Here is a 20,209-nt window from a genome sequence, read left to right as displayed (position 1 = left end):
TTGAAGATTGCTTATCAGAAAAGGAAAACTGAAGAAAGGTTTAGTTTTTAAGATCATGTAAAAAAAAATCTTTGTAAAACAGCAAATCTGAGTAGAGTTGAACTTTGAAAATAAATTTTGGAACATAACTTTTATTCACAGCAGTTTGTGTAAAGACAAAGTTGCTATTGATGAGTGTTCTTTTTTACTGTCTGATTGAAGTGAATGCAAAATAAATCTAAAAGAAGGTTAATTGGTTAAAGATGGCGGAAGTGAAGTTTATTTATTTACCTAAATTAGTTGTCTTTACAGTTATACACCAACAATTTAGCTTGATGTCTTGTATCACTTTGCATGTTGTTAACCCTCAACTCAAGTAGAATTTGTATATGGTGCTTTTATGTCGTGCCTGCAACTTTTGTTACAGAAAGCTTGACATAGGGATAGTGATCCGGCGGAGGCGGAGGCGTTAGCTAAATTCTTAAAAGCTTTATATTTTAGAAGGTGGAAGACCTGGATGCTTCATACTTTGTATAAATATGCCTCATGTTACGAAGTTTCCGTCAATCACATGTCCAATGTCCTTGACCTCATTTTCATGGTTCAGTGACTACTTGAATAAAAAGTCAAGATTTTTTATAATGTTAAATTCTCTCTTATTTTAAGTACAATGTAATAGGATAACTATGTTTGGTATGTGCGTACCTTGCAAGGACCTCATGCCAGTCAGACATATTTTACTTGACCTCGACCTCATTTCATGAATCAGAGAACAAGGTTAAGTTTTTGTGGTTAAGTCCATATCTAAGATACTATAAGCAATAGGTCTAATATATTTGGTGTATGGAAGGACTGACAGGTGTCATCTGACCTTGACCTCATTTTCATGGTTCAGTGGTTATAGTTAAATTTTTGTGTTTTGGTCTGATTTTCTTGTACTGTATGCAATAGGTCTACTATATTTGGTGGATTGTAAGGTGTACATGTCTAGCTGACAGGTGTCGTCTGACCATGATCTCATTTTCATGGTTCAGTGGTCAACTTGTTAAGTTTTTGAGTTTTGGTCTTTTTTTTCTAATACTATATGCAATACATCAATTATACAATTTGGTGTATGGAAATATTTTATGATCTATATATGTTAGTCGCGCTGATTTTATTTGACCTTGACCTCATTTTCATGGTTCATTGTTTAGTGTTAATTTTTTGTGTTTTGGTCTGTTTTTCATGAACTATAAGCAATAGGTCAACTATATTTGATGTATGGAAGAAGTGTTAGCTGTAAATGCCTACCTGGTTCGGTTCATTTGACCTTGACCTCATTGTAATGGTTTATTGGCCAATGTTTAGTTTTCTTGGTTAATGTTAAGTGTATGTGACAGTTGTAATAACGTTTTATTATATCAAACTTTGGTATTTGTAAAATTTATAATTAAATCTACATTCATCTGGTAAATAGTATATGGTCACACACTATGATAAAAATATAAAATACAGATAGTGCAATTTGATTTTCATATATTTAGTATCAAGAGCTGTATACATTTAAAAAGTAAAGAGGTAGAGTTCCTGAACTCACCTGAGCAAGTATCTGCTACCAAGTCAAGAACATGACATTTGGTTTTCACCTTTGGTTGATAATATTTGATTTTGTCAGTTTTTATGGACTTCCACTTTTTAAATTTACCTAGGAGTTCTGTATTTTTGTTCTTCTGTTTTTTTTTTCTCTCCATGTTCTTGTTCATTAAAATGTTATTGCATGTTTATGTCAACTACTCAGTGTGTATAATGTATTATTGTAAAAATAATTTACTACTCATCTCTGTATTTTGTTACAATGATGAATCATATTGCTTCTTTAACATAGGAGGTGATTTGAACACATGTTTGTATGAAACATTTGGAATTACAGTGTCAATCTTTGAATTATCTCCCTTTAAATTATTGCTTGATTGTTGCTGTTTAGCCATACTATCAGTGCACTTGACTATAGCATATTGGTCAGCTTTATTCTATTGGAGGAATGCCCTGAAACAATCATCAATATTTAATATTTGCCAGAAAAACTTCCTATTCTGGTCAATTATGTATTTCAGTTAATTGCACTTTGCAGCAATTAAGTTTCAAACTCACAACCTTAGTATTAGCAGGCTATGATGATTACTATAGATGAATAAAACAGTAAAGTTAAATGTATTAAAAGGAATTTATGTAATATACTATTTATTTTTAATTTCAGATGAAAAAAATAGTTCACCAGAATCTGGGTAAGTAAATCTCTTAGACACAGTCAGTTGATTTAGAAATTACTGCATTAGTTGCTAGTTGAAGAGATACATTTAAAATTTAAATTTTGTTTGAAAGTTTGGATGGCCTTTTTACATTATCTTTAAGAGTCTGTTATTTCAACCAGTTTTTTACCATTATGTCCAAATACATTTCTGCAGTAGGTGCTATTAGCTATTTGTAAAAAGCTTTATTTCACGAAATTTCCATATGTAATACATCCACGGTCCTTGACATTATTGTCATGTTGTTAGACTGCTTTAGGTGGTACCTAACACCTTGACTAAAATTAATTTGGCTTGTTTAATTTTCATGAATTTTTACAAAGTATTTACTTTGACCCTCTGACAAAAATATGAAACCATTTTATCAAAAAAATTACACTGGTTATATAGCAGTTTGACAAACACTAATTTTGATCATTGAAAAGCTTAATATTCCATTAACAATGCAATGTAATAAAAACGTTTCGCTGATTTTACAAAGTTATCTCCCTGTAGTATTAGCTACCACATTAGAAAAATAGTTTTTTTTGTAAAATACTCACTTATTAGATTAATAAGTTAACTATTTGCTATATGTGTTCCTTGCAATGCCTACATGTCCCATGACTTTGACCTCATTTACTGGATTATGATCTACTTTTAAGTTACATTATAAGGTTTGTATCTGCATTTGAAAACTATATGCAATAGGTTAACTATATTTAGGTGTATGAAATTATTGTAAGGTGTTCATGACTGTCTTATAGGTATAATTTGTCCTTGGCCTTATTTTCAAGTTTCATTGGTCAATGTTTATATAATTCAGTCCTCTTTTCAGATATTATAAGTAATAGGTCAACTTTAAAAATATTATTATTATATGGAATGATTGTAAGGTTTACATGTTAGTCTGGCAGGGTTAATCTGACCTTGGTCTTACTTTCATGGTTCATTGGTTAATATTTAGTTTTCTGGTTAAGCCTGTTTCTTTCATTTTATTGTCAATAATAGTTAACCTGTTTTTGGTACAAGGAATGATTGTAAGGGGTACCTGCCTGCCTCATTATTTGACCTGACCTTATTTTCATGGTTCAATGGCAAACCTTAAGAAGTTATTAAAGGCACCAGAATTATATTTTAGTACGCCAGTACGCGTTTCGTCTACATAAGACTCATCAATGACGCTCATGTCAAAATATTTATAAAGCCAAACAAGTACAAAGTTGTAGAGCAAAAGGTCAACTATATTTGGTGTATGGAATGATATCAAGGTGTGCATGTATATTTCCAAGGTTTTATCTGACCTTGACTTTATTGTCACAAATTATGGATAATCAATGTTAAGCTTATGTAATACTTGCATTAAAACCTTTATTTTTAAGAACTTTCAGCATTAAATCAATCATTGTCAATATAGCAGGCAACATTTCAGCTTGTGCGCCCTTGGTCCAAAAAAAACCTATAACATTTGCTTTATTAAATTGGCTAACTTGTATATATGAATAAAACAGATTCTAATGATTTAAATATAATGATACTTAAAATTCATACTCAAGTTTTGACTAAGAACATCACATGTATCAAACTATGGCTTTCATAGCTTATTTGGCTACAATTCATCTGGTGATATAAAAATCAGAGCTATATAATGTTTTTTGTGCATTGCTTGTTTTGCTTGCCATAAAAGTTTTATATGTAATCCAACTTTTGATTAGGACATAACTTATGTTCTTCAAATGATGATTAATTTCATTATATTGTGATTATTGACTGATTTCTTGTTATAGATCCTCTTGTTGGCCAATTTGTAGGGTTGGCCAAGATCCAAATTCTCCAAGTTCTGATCCTGAAAAAGCAAGAAGGTAAATTGTCAATTGTCCTTAAACAATCATTGTAGTACATGTATACCTTTTAGTTTCTCAAAAATTATTGTCCATTCTTAGTTTATAGTTATTTATAGTTTGAATGATCAGATGTAATTTCATTTCAATAAGAGCTGTTAATTATTGAAATCTACTGATATTTAAAGGTAAATGTTGCTCACCAGTGTTTTATTTGAGAGATGGTTATTTAACACTGAAAAGTTTCGATGTTTTGTCCTGTCCATAGCAAAATATTGACCTCAGTATCAAATAGTTTTTGGGGTTTTCATGCCCCACATACGATAGTACAGGGGCATTCTTTTTTCTGGTTTGTGCATGCATTTATTCGTCTGTTCGTTCGTCCGTCCATTCGTCAGTTCGTCTGTCTTTCTTCAGGTTTAAGTTTTTGGTCAAGGTAAGTTTTGATGAAGTTGAAGTCCAATCAACTTGAAACTTAGTACACATGTTCTGTATGATATGATCTTTCTAAATTTATTGCCAAATAAGAGTTTTGTTCCCAATTTCATGGTCCACTGAACATAGAAAATGATAGTGCGAGTGGGTCATCCGTGAATTGTGGACACATTCTTGGGTTTTTTATTACAGGTGTCTTACTTGTCGAAGTTTCTTTGTGTCATTTGACATAATTTTTAATGACCAGCTACTGTTATGGAAATAAAAACTTTTTATCGCTTGGATCCTTCTCAAGATTCATCTAGCTGTCCTTGCCTTGACCTCATTTGCATGGTTCAATAAACAGCATTTCTAAGCAATAAGCCAACAATATTTGGTGTAAGGAATTATTGTAAGGCGTGCATATCTGTCTGGCAGGATTCTTCTGATTTTGACCTAATTTTCATGCTTCATTGTTCAATGTTCAGTTTTTTGTTTTGATTGCTTTTCTGGTTGGATCATTGATATAGTTAAGTTTGAGCCAAGAGACTTTGGAGAGGAATCCAATTAATGTAAAGGATATATTTTTTGTGTAAATCTATTTTTTATTTCTCTGGTATAATGAAATAATTTGAGGACAGCATTTTGCTGCAAAATTCAATATACTATTGAGCAACAGCCCAATTAGGGCACATACATTTGTACCAACAAAAATGAAAACCTGGTACTATGGATTCATTATTATTTATTGGATACCAATTTTCATTTTTTGTGTGAGTATGATTAAACCTCAAATTTAAATGTTGAACTAAGTATCCATTTTGTATATGCTTGCAATCCCGCAAAACCATGAAATCAAATATCCCCAAAATACAAGTTTTCCTCAATCCACCAAAGTTGGTACCCTAAAAAATAAACGAATCCACGGATTGAAATATCTTTGTTGTGTCTTTTTTTTATATGAGATTTAAAAGAGTCAATTATGTATGCTGTTTGCACAGTTTATTTCAACTCTCAGTCGATTGACAGATTTTTTTTAATTACTTCATTGGATCTTTTTCAATTTTTATCCGAGTATTTTTATGGTTTCCCTATTGCAAAAAACATGTAAATTGTCATTGTTATATGGTAGAAAACTTTTTGGCAATACTTCATGTTTAGTTGTGTTTTTCAAGATCAATTAGCATTAGGTCTACTATAGTTGTATGGAATAATTGTAAGATTTCATCTACCTTGACCTTCTTTTCATGGTTCGTAAGCCAAAGTTTAACTTTTATACGACCGCAAAATTTGAAAAAAATTTCGTCGTATATTGCTATCACGTTGGCGTCGTCGTCGTCCGAATACTTTTAGTTTTCGCACTCTAACTTTAGTAAAAGTGAATGGAAATCTATGAAATTTTAACACAAGGTTTATGGCCACAAAAGGAAGGTTGGTATTGATTTTGGGAGTTTTGGTCCCAACATTTTAGGAATTAGGGGCCAAAAAGGGCCCAAATAAGCATTTTCTTGGTTTTCGCACTATAACTTTAGTTTAAGTTAATAGAAATCTATGAAATTTTGACACAAGGTTTATGACCACAAAAGAACGGTTGGGAATGATTTTGGGAGTTTTGGTTTCGACAGTTTAGGAATTAGGGGCCAAAAAAGGGCCCAAATAAGCATTATTCTTGGTTTTCGCACAATAACTTTAGTTTAAGTAAATAGAAATCAATGAAATTTAAACACAATGTTAATGACTACAAAAGGAAGGTTGGTATTGATTTTGGGAGTTTAGGTCCCAACAGTTTAGGAATTAGGGGCCAAAAAGGGACCCAAATAAGCATTTTTCTTGGTTTTCGCACCATAACGTTAGTATAAGTAAATAGAAATCTATGAAATTTAAACACAAGGTTTATGACCATAAAAGGAAGGTTGGTATTGATTTTGGGAGTTTTGGTCCCAACAGAATAAGGGGCCCAAAGGGTCCAAAATTAAACTTTGTTTGATTTCATCCAAATTGAATAATTGGGGTTCTTTGATATGCCGAATCTAACTGTCATGACTGTGTATGTAGATTCTTAACTTTTGGTCCCGTTTTCAAATTGGTCTACATTAAGGTCCAAAGGGTCCAAAATTAAACTTAGTTTGATTTTGACAAAAAATGAATCAGTTAGGTTCTTTGATATGCTGAATCTAAAAATGTACTTAGATTCTTGATTATTGGCCCAGTTTTCAAGTTGGTCCAAATCGGGGTCCAAAATTAAACTTTGTTTGATTTCATCAAAAATTGAATAAATGGGGTTCTTTGATATACCAAATCTAACTGTGTATGTAGATTCTTCATTTTTGGTCCTGTTTTCAAATTGGTCTACACTAAAGTCCAAAGGGTCCAAAATTAAACTTGGTCTGATTTTAACAAAAATTGAAATCTTGGGGTTCTTTGATATGCTGAATCCAAAAATGTACTTAGATTTTTTATTATGGGCCCAGTTTTCAAGTTGGTCCAAATCAGGATCTAAAATTATTATATTAAGTATTGTGCAATAGCAAGTCTTTTCAATTGCACAGTATTGCGCAATGGCAAGAAATATCTAATTGCACAATATTGTGAAATAGCAAATTTTTTTTAATTAGAGTTATCTTTCTTTGTCCAGAATAGTAAGCAAGAAATATCTAATTGCAAAATATTGTGCAATAGCAAGATTTTTTTTTAATTGGAGTTATCTTTCTTTGTCCAGAATCAACTTAAATCTTTGTTATATACAATATACAATGTATATTCACTTTTTACTACCAACTGATAAATTAAAATAATCTTTACCATTCAGTGATAACAAGCAGTTTTTTTACATCTTAATATTTTATGATGTATTTAAATGAGTAGTTATTGTTGCAAACTCCATTAGAAATTTTAATTGAGATTAGTTTTGGAATAAGGGAAAGGGGGATGTGATTAAAAAAATTGGGTTCAATTTTTCTCATTTGAAATTTCATAAATAAAAAAGAAAATTTCTTCAAACATTTTTTTGAGAGGATTAATATTCAACAGCATAGTGAATTGCTCTGAGAGAAAACAAAAATTTTAAGTTCATTAGAACACATTCATTCTGTGTCAGAAACCTATGCTGTGTCAACTATTTAATCACAATCCAAATTTAGAGCTGAATCCAGCTTGAATGTTGTGTCCATACTTGCCCCAACCGTTCAAGGTTCAACCTCTGCGGTCGTATAAAGCTACGCCCTGCGGAGCATCTGGTTGTGTTTTGCCCTGTATTTCAAGTGCTATGAGCAATAGGTTTCTATGACCTGGACCTCATTGTTGTAGGTCTTTCAAAAAAGTTGAAGTTTATGTGATACATGCAAGTAAATCTTTAAGAATTTCAACATAAATTCAATGGTTGATTAAGCAGTGTGTACACTCTTGTATAAAGTTACTTATACTGTAACTGGTACAGGAGGAAAAGGGGGATGTATGTGTTTCATTTCATATGCAAGCTTCAATTTAAAAAAGATTTTATTAACAATAGAATACAATTAATTATTTGTGAGAAATTTGTATTTCTGCTCTTAAGGGCATACAATACAGTTTTGAACCTGTATTTACAAGTTTCTGAAAATTTGCATATAGGCTATTTTTTACCTGATTAAATCAAATATGTAATAAAAAATATACCTTCATGTGCTACTTTTTGAGTAAAATGAGGTCGAAATTTTGTATATTTGCTTAAAATTCAGATTTGTGTCTGTATTTTCTTTCTCGAAAGAAATACATAACTTTTTATACGACCGCAAAAATTTTAATTTTTTGGTCGTATATTGCTATCACATTGGCGTTGTCATCATCGTCCGAATACTTTTAGTTTTCGCACTCTAACTTTAGTAAAAGTGAATAGAAATCAATGAAATTTTAACACAAGGTTTATGACCACAAAACGAAGGTTGGGATTGATTTTGGGAGTTTTGGTCCCAACATTTTAGGAATTAGGGGCCAAAAAGAGCCCAAATAAGCATTTTCTTGGTTTTCGCACTATAACTTTAGTTTAAGTGAATAGAAATCTATGAAATTTTGACACAAGGTTTATGACCACAAAAGGAAGGTTGGGATTGATTTTGGGAGTTTTGGTTTCAACAGTTTAGGAATTAAGGGCCAAAAAAGAGCCCAAATAAGCATTATTCTTGGTTTTCGCACAATAACTTTAGTATAAGTAAATAGAAATCAATGAAATTTTAACACAAGGTTTATGACCACAAAAGGAAGGTTGGGATTGATTTTTGGAGTTGAGGTCACAACAGTTTATGAATAAGGGGCCAAAAAGGGGCCCAAATAAGCATTATTTTTGGTTTTTGCACCATAACTTTAGTACAAGTAAATAGAAATCAATGAAATTTAAACACAAGGTTTATGACCATAAAAGGAAGGTTGGGTTTGATTTTGGGAGTTTTGGTCCTAACAGTTTAGGAATAAGGGGCCCAAAGGGTCCAAAATTGAACTTTGTGTGATTTCATCAAAAATTGAATAATTGGGGTTCTTTGATATGCCGAATCTCGCTATGTATGTAGATTCTTAATTTTTGGTCCCGTTTTCAAATTGGTCTACATTAAGGTCCAAAGGGTCCAAAATTAAACTTAAAAAATTGAATCCTTGGGGTTCTTTGATATGCTGAATTTAAAAATGTACTTAGATTTTTAATTATTGGCCTAGTTTTCAAGTTGGTCCAAATGGGGTCCAAAATTAAACTTTGTTTGATTTCATCAAAAATTGAATAAATGGGTTCTTTGATATGCCAAATCTAACTGTGTATGTAGATTCTTAATTTTTGGTCCAGTTTTCAAATTGGTCTACATTAAGGTCCAAAGGGTCCAAAATTAAACTAAGTTTGATTTTAACAAAAATTAAATTCTTGGGCTTATTTGATATGCTTTATCTAAATATGTACTTTGATTTTTGATTATGGGCCCAGTTTTCAAGTTGGTCCAAATCAGGATTCCATATCGAGTATTGTGCAATAGCAAGAAATTTTCAATTGCACAGTATTGCACAATAGCAAGAAATATCTAATTGCACAATATTGTGCAATAGCAATTAATTTTCAATTGGAGTTATCTTTCTTTGTATAGAATAGTAGTTGATAATATATGTTGGAAATTTGCCAGACATGACTATGATGTCATTTTCTATTTTTATTTGCCAATAACTTTATGTAAATAACTTCATTGGAAATTTGCCAATATAAAATGTTGCTGATGAAGCTTTTTTTTCCTTATCTTATCTAAAATGTTTTTAGATAATGTATGTTGGACATTTGCCAGACATGACTATGATGTCATTTTCTATTTTTATTTGACAATAACTTTATGTAAATAACTTCATTGGAAATTTGCCAATATAAAATGTTGCTGATGAAGTTTTTTTTATTGTTTCATACAATAAACAATGTATATTCATTTTTACTACCAACCAATCTTTACCATTCAGTGATAACAAGCACTTTATTTTACATTTTAATATTTTATGATGTATTTAAAAGAGTAGTTATTGTTGCAAACTCCATTAGAAATTTGAATTGATATCAGTTTTGGAAAAAGGGAAACGGGGATGTGGAAAAAAAAGGGGAGAGGTTTAAATTTTTCTCATTTCAGATTTCATAAATAAAAAGAAAATTTCTTTAAACATTTTTTTGAGAGGATTAATATTCAACAGCATAGTGAATTGCTCAAAGGCAAAACAAAACTTTTAAGTTCATTAGACCACATTCATTCTGTGTCAGAAACCTATGCTGTGTCAACTATTTAATTTTAGATTTAAAAAGTTTGAAGAAGAAATCTTTAATTGATTTGTAAAATCTTGACATTTGTTTTGTGTAAAAAAAAACACCATGTAATGTCAAAAATTTGATCACAATTCAAATTCAGAGCTGTATCACGCTTGAATGTTTTGTCCATACTTGCCCCAACTGTTCAGGATTCGACCTCTGCGGTCGTATAAAGCTGCACCCTGCGGAGCACCTGGTTTGTTTTAAAAGATAAACACAAATTGTTTTTTGTTAAATAATCGGTAATTTCTGTATTTTATGAGTATCATTAAAAATTATGCAATTTTTATTCCGAAATAAATAATAAAATGTTCATGTTTATCAAAATTAAAAAATTGCGCTATTTACAGTTTTATAAAATTTGGGTCACATATTCTCCTTGCAAAATGAAACAAATTGCTGTTTTAAAAAATAGGGGTCCATGCACTCGTTTTCAAATTAAATCAGTTTGAATGATAAAAATCAGTCGAAAAATGCATCTTTTCCCGATATGTCATAGTTTGACGTCGCGAAAATAACATTTTACGTTAGCAACGTCATTACCTTCCCTGTAACTGTATCGTATGCCCTTAATAAAACATTTTTAATACACATGTCTTATAGTGTCCTCATTTAAATTGTGGGGGGTGGGCACTATGTCCTCCTCAGTCATATGTTTCTTCAGGCCTCGGTGGCTGAGTAGTCTTAGTAATCCAACTACTGAATCACTAGCCTGTCAGCAATAAGCTTGTGATTTTGAGTACTTTAGATGGTAGGTTAATATTAATTGACTATGAGTGTCAGTTTTCCTACGGAAAATGGGGGGAGGGGTCTCACTGGGCACACCATCAGAATCTGAGAGAAAGTAACAATTAGTTCAGTTTGATATTACAAAATAAGTGTAAATTCACATGTGCTTGTATAATACAGCTTTGCATATATTTATTCTTGCTAATATTTTCTGGTGTGGCTATATTTTCCAAATTTGATTATGAATTTCTGTTCAAAAACGTAAATATTATAATCAGTGACAATCATTTTATGGAAAATGTGAGAGAGAGAAAAAAAAGCCATTATTCCATTGATATTATATGAATAAAAAGAGCTGTAAATGACTTCAGGGATACAGCAACCATGAACAATTTTAAGAGAGGCTTAAAAAGATCATTAATAATAAAGCATAGACAGCAATATCTCTAGTTCATAGAAACAACAAAATAAAAGATGTTGTATGAGCTACTACGCAATTAAATTTATATCCCTTCTCTCTCTTTTGATTGAAAGGAGATACCAAACAATATGGAAGCAGACAATACAAAGTAAATAAGTGCACATAAAAGTTTACCATTGAATATAAACATACATTTTAAGACAAAAGAATAATCATATATTTTTTTTCATTTTGAATTTACTTTTATATATAGCATTATTAATGTTTTAAGTGTATCCCTATATATGTTTCTCAGTTGATAAAATCATTCAGAACTTTGTGTTTTCTACTCAGACTTCTTAAAAGAAGGTTGATATTTGCATGAACTTATTTGTTTGACTATGATTTCCTTAATGTTTATAACCTGAAGTCGTCATTTCAATATTTTTGTCATTTGTATTTGGAGCAGGCTTCTTGAGTTCATCTCTCTGATTGTATGGCTCAATCTTTATTTTTCAGCCTATATATTGTTTACAATTATAAAATAAGATATGGTAGAAATACAAAACTTTTCACAAAGACCAAAGGACAAGGATGTCACTGAAAGGCTTTTATTGTTTCCTTTTCTACTTGACATTATGTTTGTCTGTTCTTCTTTGATTTTTATTCTCATTTTCATTTGAAATTTTAAAAGATTGATTTTCCCTTTTTTCAGGTCTCCAGAGAAAGAAAGAGCTGTTAAAAAGAAGGAAAGGAAGCCTACTGAAGTAGTGAGGTACTTATATCTACCATAAAAAAAGTCATTGAAATCTGCTTTTATATCTTGGACTTATTTTAGGTCAACTGACCAAAAAGGCCAAGTGAACTTTTTTCATCACTTGGCGTTTGTTGTTGCCTGTTAACTTTGACAAAATTCTTCTCCAGAAAATAGAGGGCCAAATTAAACCAAGGATTTGTATAGTAAGTCTTACTATAAAAATCCTTGATTAAACCAAACTTGACCCCAATCATCCGAATTGACTAGCATTGTCATCTTTCCTCCTGAATGAATGTCTGGTTCTTTCTGAGTATTCAGGTCCACCACCAAAAAAAACTTACCACCACAGAATAGCACAATAGCGTTGAAAGTGGCATGAAACACCAATCAATCAATCATGAGGGTATCTAGTTTAAAAAAAAGTGTTTGATGACCTATCTAACAACCAGAATAGTTGGCTGACATGATTAAAAATGGAACATAGGGGTAAAATGCAAGTTTTGCTTGAGACTACTATAACACGTGACTCGGATGTTATCGACGACCACAAAATAATTACGTTTTGACTGGTCAGTACAGGAAGTGACCAATCTCTGTGTTATAGTAGTCTCAGGTTTTGCCCATTATTTTGAAAACCGCTTTAATTAGAGAAATTCTAACAGAGCAAAAATGTTCAAACTGTTGATATCTATACCTATTGTCTTTTACATTCAAACTGTCACAAGAATTCTTTATAGTAGTTACAGCCCTTTAATGACATAAAGTTTTACCCTTGTCCGTGTGTGTGTACGTCCATTCTTTATGTCCTATAGTTGGTTTTGGTTATACCAATTTAATAGTTCTAGAGTTATGCCCATTGTAATACAAATCGAAAAATTGATAAATTTTGCATATCTGTTCTGTAACTTTAGTTTGCCTCAACCAAATGCTATGAAACTTATACACAATGCTGATTACCACTCAATACAGATCAAGGTTGAATTTTTTGTCACTTTAACTGTTCTAGAGTTATACATCTTCACAAATAGAAAAAATGCTGAATTTTTAGTTTCGGTTCTCTAACTTTAGTTTGCATCAACCAAATGTTATGAAACTTATACACAATGCTCATTGCCACAAAACACAGTTCAAGTTCGAATTTTGGTTAGGTTTCTTTTACCATTCTTGAGTTATTTCCCTTTATAACATTATATGCAAGCGGGGGACTCATCTGTGCCTCATATGGACACATTCCCACATTTATTTTTCCTGTAATTTAGTGCCATTGCATATTACATTTATAAATGTAAATTTTAGAAATTATAAGAATCTCAGAAAACATTTAATGTTGACATATTTTTATTCAGACCACAACCATCCAGACCAGTACCATCCAGGGCTCAGCATCTAAAGACAGACAACACTGGGAGAGAAGATTATTCTACTGAAAATGAAATGTTTAAGCCACGTCCCCTTCCCAATATTAGTGGACATTCTGACTCACCAAGACCATTGCCAAAGAGAACTCCAGATGATCAACTAGAGAAGGGTGGTATTCAACTGGAACCTTTAGTTGATTACAATTCTGAGAAAAAGAAAAAAAAGAAAAGAAAGAAGAAGGAAACAAAGCAATCTGATGAGGAAGATTAAACTGACCCCTAACACAAGCATATGCATGAAGCTTCAATCTGTGATAAAGAGAAAAATTATTCCTGTTGTATAAATACTCATCATCATACTTCAGTATAAAAAAAGGATTCATTCATTAGATTTTAACTAAAAGGGAAACAGGGGTGTCTATACAGTTCCAAGGGAGATAACTGCTAATGTGATATTGATCATCAATGTCTCATTGTTTTGTATATGATTACAATGCAAAAACAGATTCTATTCACAGTACTAAATTTAATGAAAAAATGCAGAGTTTCAAATGATACAGAAAATAAAATATTCAAGGTTCTTTTTTGTCCGCATTATTGCTTAATTTTCACTGCATTTTAAACTTATTTTGGTAAAAGATATTTTTTCTTATTGTTGGATAAACAGTTTTCTGCAAATATCATACAACAATAGTCTAGTTTCCAATTACAATTATAATTGTGTGATTACAATTTTAAACATATGCTATTATTTCCCTTTGACAGTTGAAGTGAAGATAAGTTCTAAACCATAGCATGATAGGTTGAAAGTGATATTTGAAGTTTTAACTTAATTTTAATGAAAAATATGATATTGGATTGATAGGAATAGTTTTTATTTTAACATAACATTAAAAAAAACAAGCACTATTAACTATGTTTTATTTCATGATTTTTTCAAAAATATCATCTACAAACAACATATTTGAAAATACATGTATCAAAAATGACAATACAATGTGAGATTGTAACAACTCCATTAATAGCTATATCAATTTTTACTTATCATGTTAAATTGTTTTAAATATACAGCTGTGTTTAGGTTCACAAATTGTATATAAAAATAAAAATAAACTCTACCTTCAAATTTTTTTAGATACACTAAAATATTTATGATTTTGAGAATGTGAAAGGGACATTTATGTATTCATGTTTGTTATTCTGTATGTACAGAAACTTTAATGAAAAAAAAACTTTTTAATGATTGTGGAAATTCTGATCATCCCTGAAAAAAGTGTTGTTAAACAATTAACTTTTAATATCTTTGTTGTAATTTTTGTATACTAACATTTGTAAAATGAGATTGATTTTATGAAGCTTGTGTCTATTTTGGTGTTTAAGAATATATTGTATTCTGCTGATGTGCCATGATTTTATTACTTTTGAATTTTTTGTTATAAAATGTGCTTACTAAAAAATAATTTTGGTCAAAAATAGAATGTATAAAGTATATACTTCATCCTTATTACTATGTAGTTCCCTCTTAGTTATCATACTTATATTTGGTAGTTTAATTATTGATAATATTATTTATTTATTTTATAATGGTTGTGTAATAGTTTAAAGTAAGGTAGCTTGGGCGTCTAAAAGTTTTGACAATAGATTTTTTTAATACTGTTATCTTTAAATTTCAAGTTATTTTTTATGTAAATTGAATGATTTCGTATAGTTTTTTTTTTTTTTAATCTTGCAACATGCCCAAAAATGGAAGCTCAGAAAAAGACACCCAATCTTGAAATTGTTTTTTTTTTTGTGGTTTGCTTGTAGATTTTAGAAAAAATACTGTTCTGAACTAGTTATACTGCTGTACCTATGTCTGTCATGTGTACATTATCAAGCTGTTTCTTTTTTTTCTGTAACAATTTTTTTTCAAGTCAAAACAGCTTGATATTTGGTATCTGAGTTAGCAAATTTTAAATCTTTTTCACAACTAAATTTTTGAAATATTGTCTTTAAACTTGATAAATTTGTTAGTTTTTTGTAAACATATAATTCTATGTATGAAATTATATATGTGGCAATTTGACATATTTAGATCGGCGTTTCACGTTTCCGCAAATTGGCATTACTTTTCCAGAAAAAAAAGATGACGTTTCCAGAAAAAAAAGTTTACGTTTCCGCAAATAAGTATCTTACTTTTCCGGAAAAAAAGGAACTATTCCGGAAAAAATGAATTATTACTTTTCCGCAAATAATTAAGGAATACCTGTTGATCGAAAGCAAAGCCACAATGAAAAATAAATATTTATTAAGTTAAAGGTCATCATAACATGCAAGTTAAATTCATCATTAAAATGTATGAAAATGTATGCTCAAAAGTCAGCACTAATCAGATATATCTTGATATGACTGAGTTCATAAGTCAGTTCTGGCAGAATATTTGTAGCCTACACGTCGTACAAAGTCCATGTAGTAGTACATTCACCGCTTACAAGATTTATATTTTTTTCAAGAAAGAAGTCCATCTTCTCCTTTTCATATTTCCGAACGGGTGCTTTTACAGTAAGAGTTGTCATCCTTATGTAAGATGTTGTTTGCAGCTTCGATAACACATCGACAAAGACTAAATTGTTAGGATGGCTAGCGTAAAATTGCTCGTTCGGGTGGGCATGAAAAGACACGGCACCATTCGTTGTTCCTCTTTTCTTTGGGGTCAGGAGGTGATGCCCAAATGGTTGTTGGAAATATCGAATTGCCATCTATATAAAATTCCATTATACAATCGGTAAACTTCATGCATTTATCGTCAGATGGAGCATCGGCTATTAATTCAACAATTAAAGCATTCTTCAATCATGTCAGTTGACAAGTAAGCCAAACCAAAGATATATCTAGTATATTGTAGATAAAAGATCAGAGCCTTTCCTTTATCAAAAAAAATTAATTTTTTTAAATTATCTAATATATAATCAAACATTTATAATTTACCAGGTAAATTTCCGGAAAAGTAATAAATACAAATTGCGGAAACGTATACTTTAAATTTGCGGAAACGTAGTATTGGGACTTTGAAAAATTAGCGGAAATGCAATACGCCCATTTAGATTGACTGGATTTGATCCAAAGTCATACACAAAGTTGTGTTGATAAATCAAGGCATAATTTGTTTGCTAAATAATAATTGTAAAATAAAGATTAGATATTAGTTCGCATTTTGTTTTAAGTGTTTGTGTTTCGTTTTCTTATTGCATGGATTGTACAAAATGCTGAATTTTCGTTAAATATTTTTTTTTGTTTTACGGTTAAGGGATAACAGATTTTGTGTATGTGACTTCAGTTAACATCTTGTTATTTCAAAAAGTGTTCTATCGTACAGTTTATATTTTTTAATTTCATCATCACGACTGTTCAAATAATCTATAAGAATCTCAATATTTTATGTCAAGATCATTTACGATGTATCGTTGTATGGTTTAAGGTTGTACAGTACAGTAAAGGTATTTTTTTTAAACTGAATTTGTATCACAATTAATTTTTCATGATACACAATGATATGGATTATAGGTGCAAGGGAGGTAATTATAACTCATGCTGAGTTTAATATCAAACATATCCTACTTGTTTTCATATTGATCTTAATTTTTATTTTAAGACCTATAATTAGTTTCTTATTGAACTGATTTAACATTTAAAATGACAAGATTTGATAAATTCAACTGGTTGTGATAACGATACCTTACAATTCTGTTAAAAATGGTAATTTGACTGTGATATTTTGAAGAAGCAGCAACTATATACCTAGTCGAGGCCTTTTTTTATTATTAAGAATTTTTTTTGATTGGTAAATCACATACACAGATATAAATGTATCAAAATATATATAATCAGTTTACTATATTTTTCTTGTGATTTAAATCTTTTTTTTACTTATATATATTGTATCATACTTTGAGTATTGTTAGTTGTAAATTTTACAAATTTAAATTGATTAATCAAAAGCATTATTTAAACTAAACCTTGAAATCATCAAGTTTCATGTTAAGTTTAAAGGTTGACTAAGTTATTTTGGTAAATTTTCAAATTTTTTATTTATTATTCAACAATTTATAATTTCTGGTTAAGATCAGTTGCCAACACTGAACTTGTAACATGATCATTAATGTTTTATTTAACAGTTAAATTTATACCAAAATTTCATCCATTGTGTGCCTTTTTAATTTTTTTTTATAAATTTTCATTTCATTACTAATTGTAATCTGTGTAACATTTTCGTTAGATGTTTATATCAAGGTATCTAGACCTTGGCAGAAGTAGTGGTAACATATTTATATTTTAGGCAAAAAACACACAAATTAAACCTGGAGTTACAACTCTCTAAAATTCTGTTAAACCTGTTTCTTAAATTATTTAAAAAAATGATGTTTTTAAATTAGATAAAAGTAATTGCCATAGTTATGGCGATCAAACAGCTCTTGTAAAATTATGGTCTAGATACCTTAAGTAAGAAAAAAATATATATTATTGGGTTTGCTTTTAGTTTTAGTCCTGATTTTCTAGTTTGTAACAACAATTTTACATTATTGGTATTTACTTTTTTCATATCAAATAAAATATATTTTACCTTCAATTTATAATTTTGTTATCATTCAGCTGCATGCTGTTCTGACTCTTTTTTTGGGACTTACTGTTACTGTTACTAATAAAAAAAAACACTGAATAACCCACATAACAAGTTCTTTAAAAGTGTGCACCACGTTTTTTTATGTTATTTGAATAAACAAAAAAAAATTTCCAGTTATTTCTTAAAGTTCAAATTTAAATTCCATTTTTAGGGAGTAAATCATAAAAAAATATGTTCACCCAATCAGAAGAATTGTTACATCCAAAATTAAATTGTTAAAAGATAGAAGTCTTGCAATGGAGATGACTAAATGTTAAATAACCCTGTAGTTATCTTTCATCTGTGTATCACAAGAAATTAAAAGAGCGTGGCAAAAGGCACCAAAGGGATATTCAAACTCATACATTGTAAGTCTAGAACAAACTGAAAGTGCCATGGCAAAAAAAGAGGGGGAAAAAAAAGTACAAAAGACACAACAGTATACAAAACAAAACATAGAAAACTGAAGACTAAGCAACATAAACTCCATCAAAATCTAGGGGTTCTTTAGTTTCAGATAGAAGTTAGATATACATGTACACCTTTGTATCAAACTGATGGTGGCTAGGGGCGTCTTAATTAAAATCCCTACATTTTTTTATAATAATTTGTCAAAACGAAAATTTTATCATGCTTTTTTTCCAAAATATAGTAAAAAGTATGGCTCACCAGACTTTTTGTCACGCTACAGATTGTACAAAATCGTCAAATTTTGTATATATTATGCCTGTAAAATCCCATTTTGTGTAATAAAAAGAAAACTACATGATAGAATTTTGAGATGAAATGCTTTTTACATGCTTTCAGAAAAGACAAAAAAAAAATGGGGTCACAGAACTTGTTTTCTTGCTACATTTTAAGATGGGTAAATTCACATCACCTTCTATTATAAAATTATTTTATCTGAGTTATCTCCCCTTATTTGGCAAAGTTGAAAAATTAATCAAACACAAATATCATGGGGTTTTTTTTAGAAATTACAGCAGTAAATATGATCTAGTCCTGAGAACTGTTATCTGCTACTGATAAATTCAAGATGGAGGAAGACACCCGAGCCAACTTTTAGCCCTTTTCTGATTTTATGATGGGTCCTATGAATTTTGCTCATTATTTAAAGCTGTACACTGTTCTCTATATAGCTGCCAACTGCTATGTCAATGTCAATTGGTCTCTGGTGGAGAGTTGTCTCATTAACAATCATACCACATCTTATTATATTCATTTATCGTGACAGGTAGTTTCGATCATAGATATCTGGATGTTAAAGGTCTAGATAGTTTTCATTCGACCATGAATGACTTTAGAAGTTGTATTCATTGGTAATTGCAAATATACATGTTGATGACTTGGTAGAACATATAAATGTTGTATATCAAATAAAAATGATGTATTGATAAATGTCTATATGGTTACTTTTGACCTAAAGAATGTTAATAATAACCTGGGAACAGTATATCTATTAATATATATGTTCCTGTAATAACTGAGCTGATTATAAGTTGTATCAGAGTAATCTTAAATATTAGGACCTACTTATCGTATTTATTAAGAATTTGTTCCTGCCCTGAATATGCATGAAAAATTTGCCACCGGACGTTAAGTTTACCAAAAAAAAAGATAAGCGTTATACCTCAATCAATGAAGCAGCAACCCAATACGAAAATAACCAACAGACATCAAGAGAAAAACAAACGTGCAGGGAACTTTTGAAAAATTACCATGTAGAACATACTGATGTAATACTTGTGGGTAAACTCTCAGAAATCAAGGAAAATTTAAGCTGAAGTATACAATGAATGAACCCATGTTATTCTGAAATTATGTTGCAATCTGACACCATTTGCGATTATGGTCTTGAGAAACGTTGATAGTCCGTCGGAAGGGGACGATAAATGGCTGACCCGTGTTAAAAGATATAGTAATTTCTCTTGCACGTTAATAAAGACACGATTGTAGATTTCCAAAAAGATCAGGTTAATGCTGCTACAAGGCAGCACTCGCACCCGCAAAGTGGAAAGGGATAAATAT

At 30.4% G+C, this 20,209-nt stretch overlaps 1 protein-coding gene across 1 annotated transcript; it reads left to right on the top strand.

The window, feature by feature from the left end:
- Positions 1–2,148: 2,148 nt before the first annotated feature.
- On the top strand, positions 2,149–18,148 carry LOC139525213 (uncharacterized). The gene is made up of 4 exons (XM_071320403.1): positions 2,149–2,246; positions 4,037–4,111; positions 12,143–12,202; positions 13,531–18,148. The coding sequence occupies exons 1-4, from the start codon at positions 2,149–2,151 to the stop codon at positions 13,811–13,813; spliced, it is 516 nt and encodes a 171-aa protein (XP_071176504.1). The 3' UTR covers positions 13,814–18,148.
- The last annotated feature ends 2,061 nt before the right edge of the window (positions 18,149–20,209 follow it).

Source organism: Mytilus edulis, chromosome 5 (assembly GCF_963676685.1).
Source record: "Mytilus edulis chromosome 5, xbMytEdul2.2, whole genome shotgun sequence".
NCBI lineage: Eukaryota > Metazoa > Mollusca > Bivalvia > Mytilida > Mytilidae > Mytilus > Mytilus edulis.
Note: the sequence above shows the minus strand (reverse complement) of the source record. Positions and strands in the feature narration are given on the sequence as shown.

Coding starts and splice junctions, on each gene's coding strand:
- LOC139525213 (XM_071320403.1), top strand. CDS start 2,149: ATGAATAAAACAGTAAAGTTAAATGTATTAAAAGGAATTTATGTAATA. Junction 2,247..4,036: donor AATAGTTCACCAGAATCTGG/GTAAGTAAATCT, acceptor TTCTTGTTATAG/ATCCTCTTGTTGGCCAATTT. Junction 12,203..13,530: donor AAGCCTACTGAAGTAGTGAG/GTACTTATATCT, acceptor ATTTTTATTCAG/ACCACAACCATCCAGACCAG.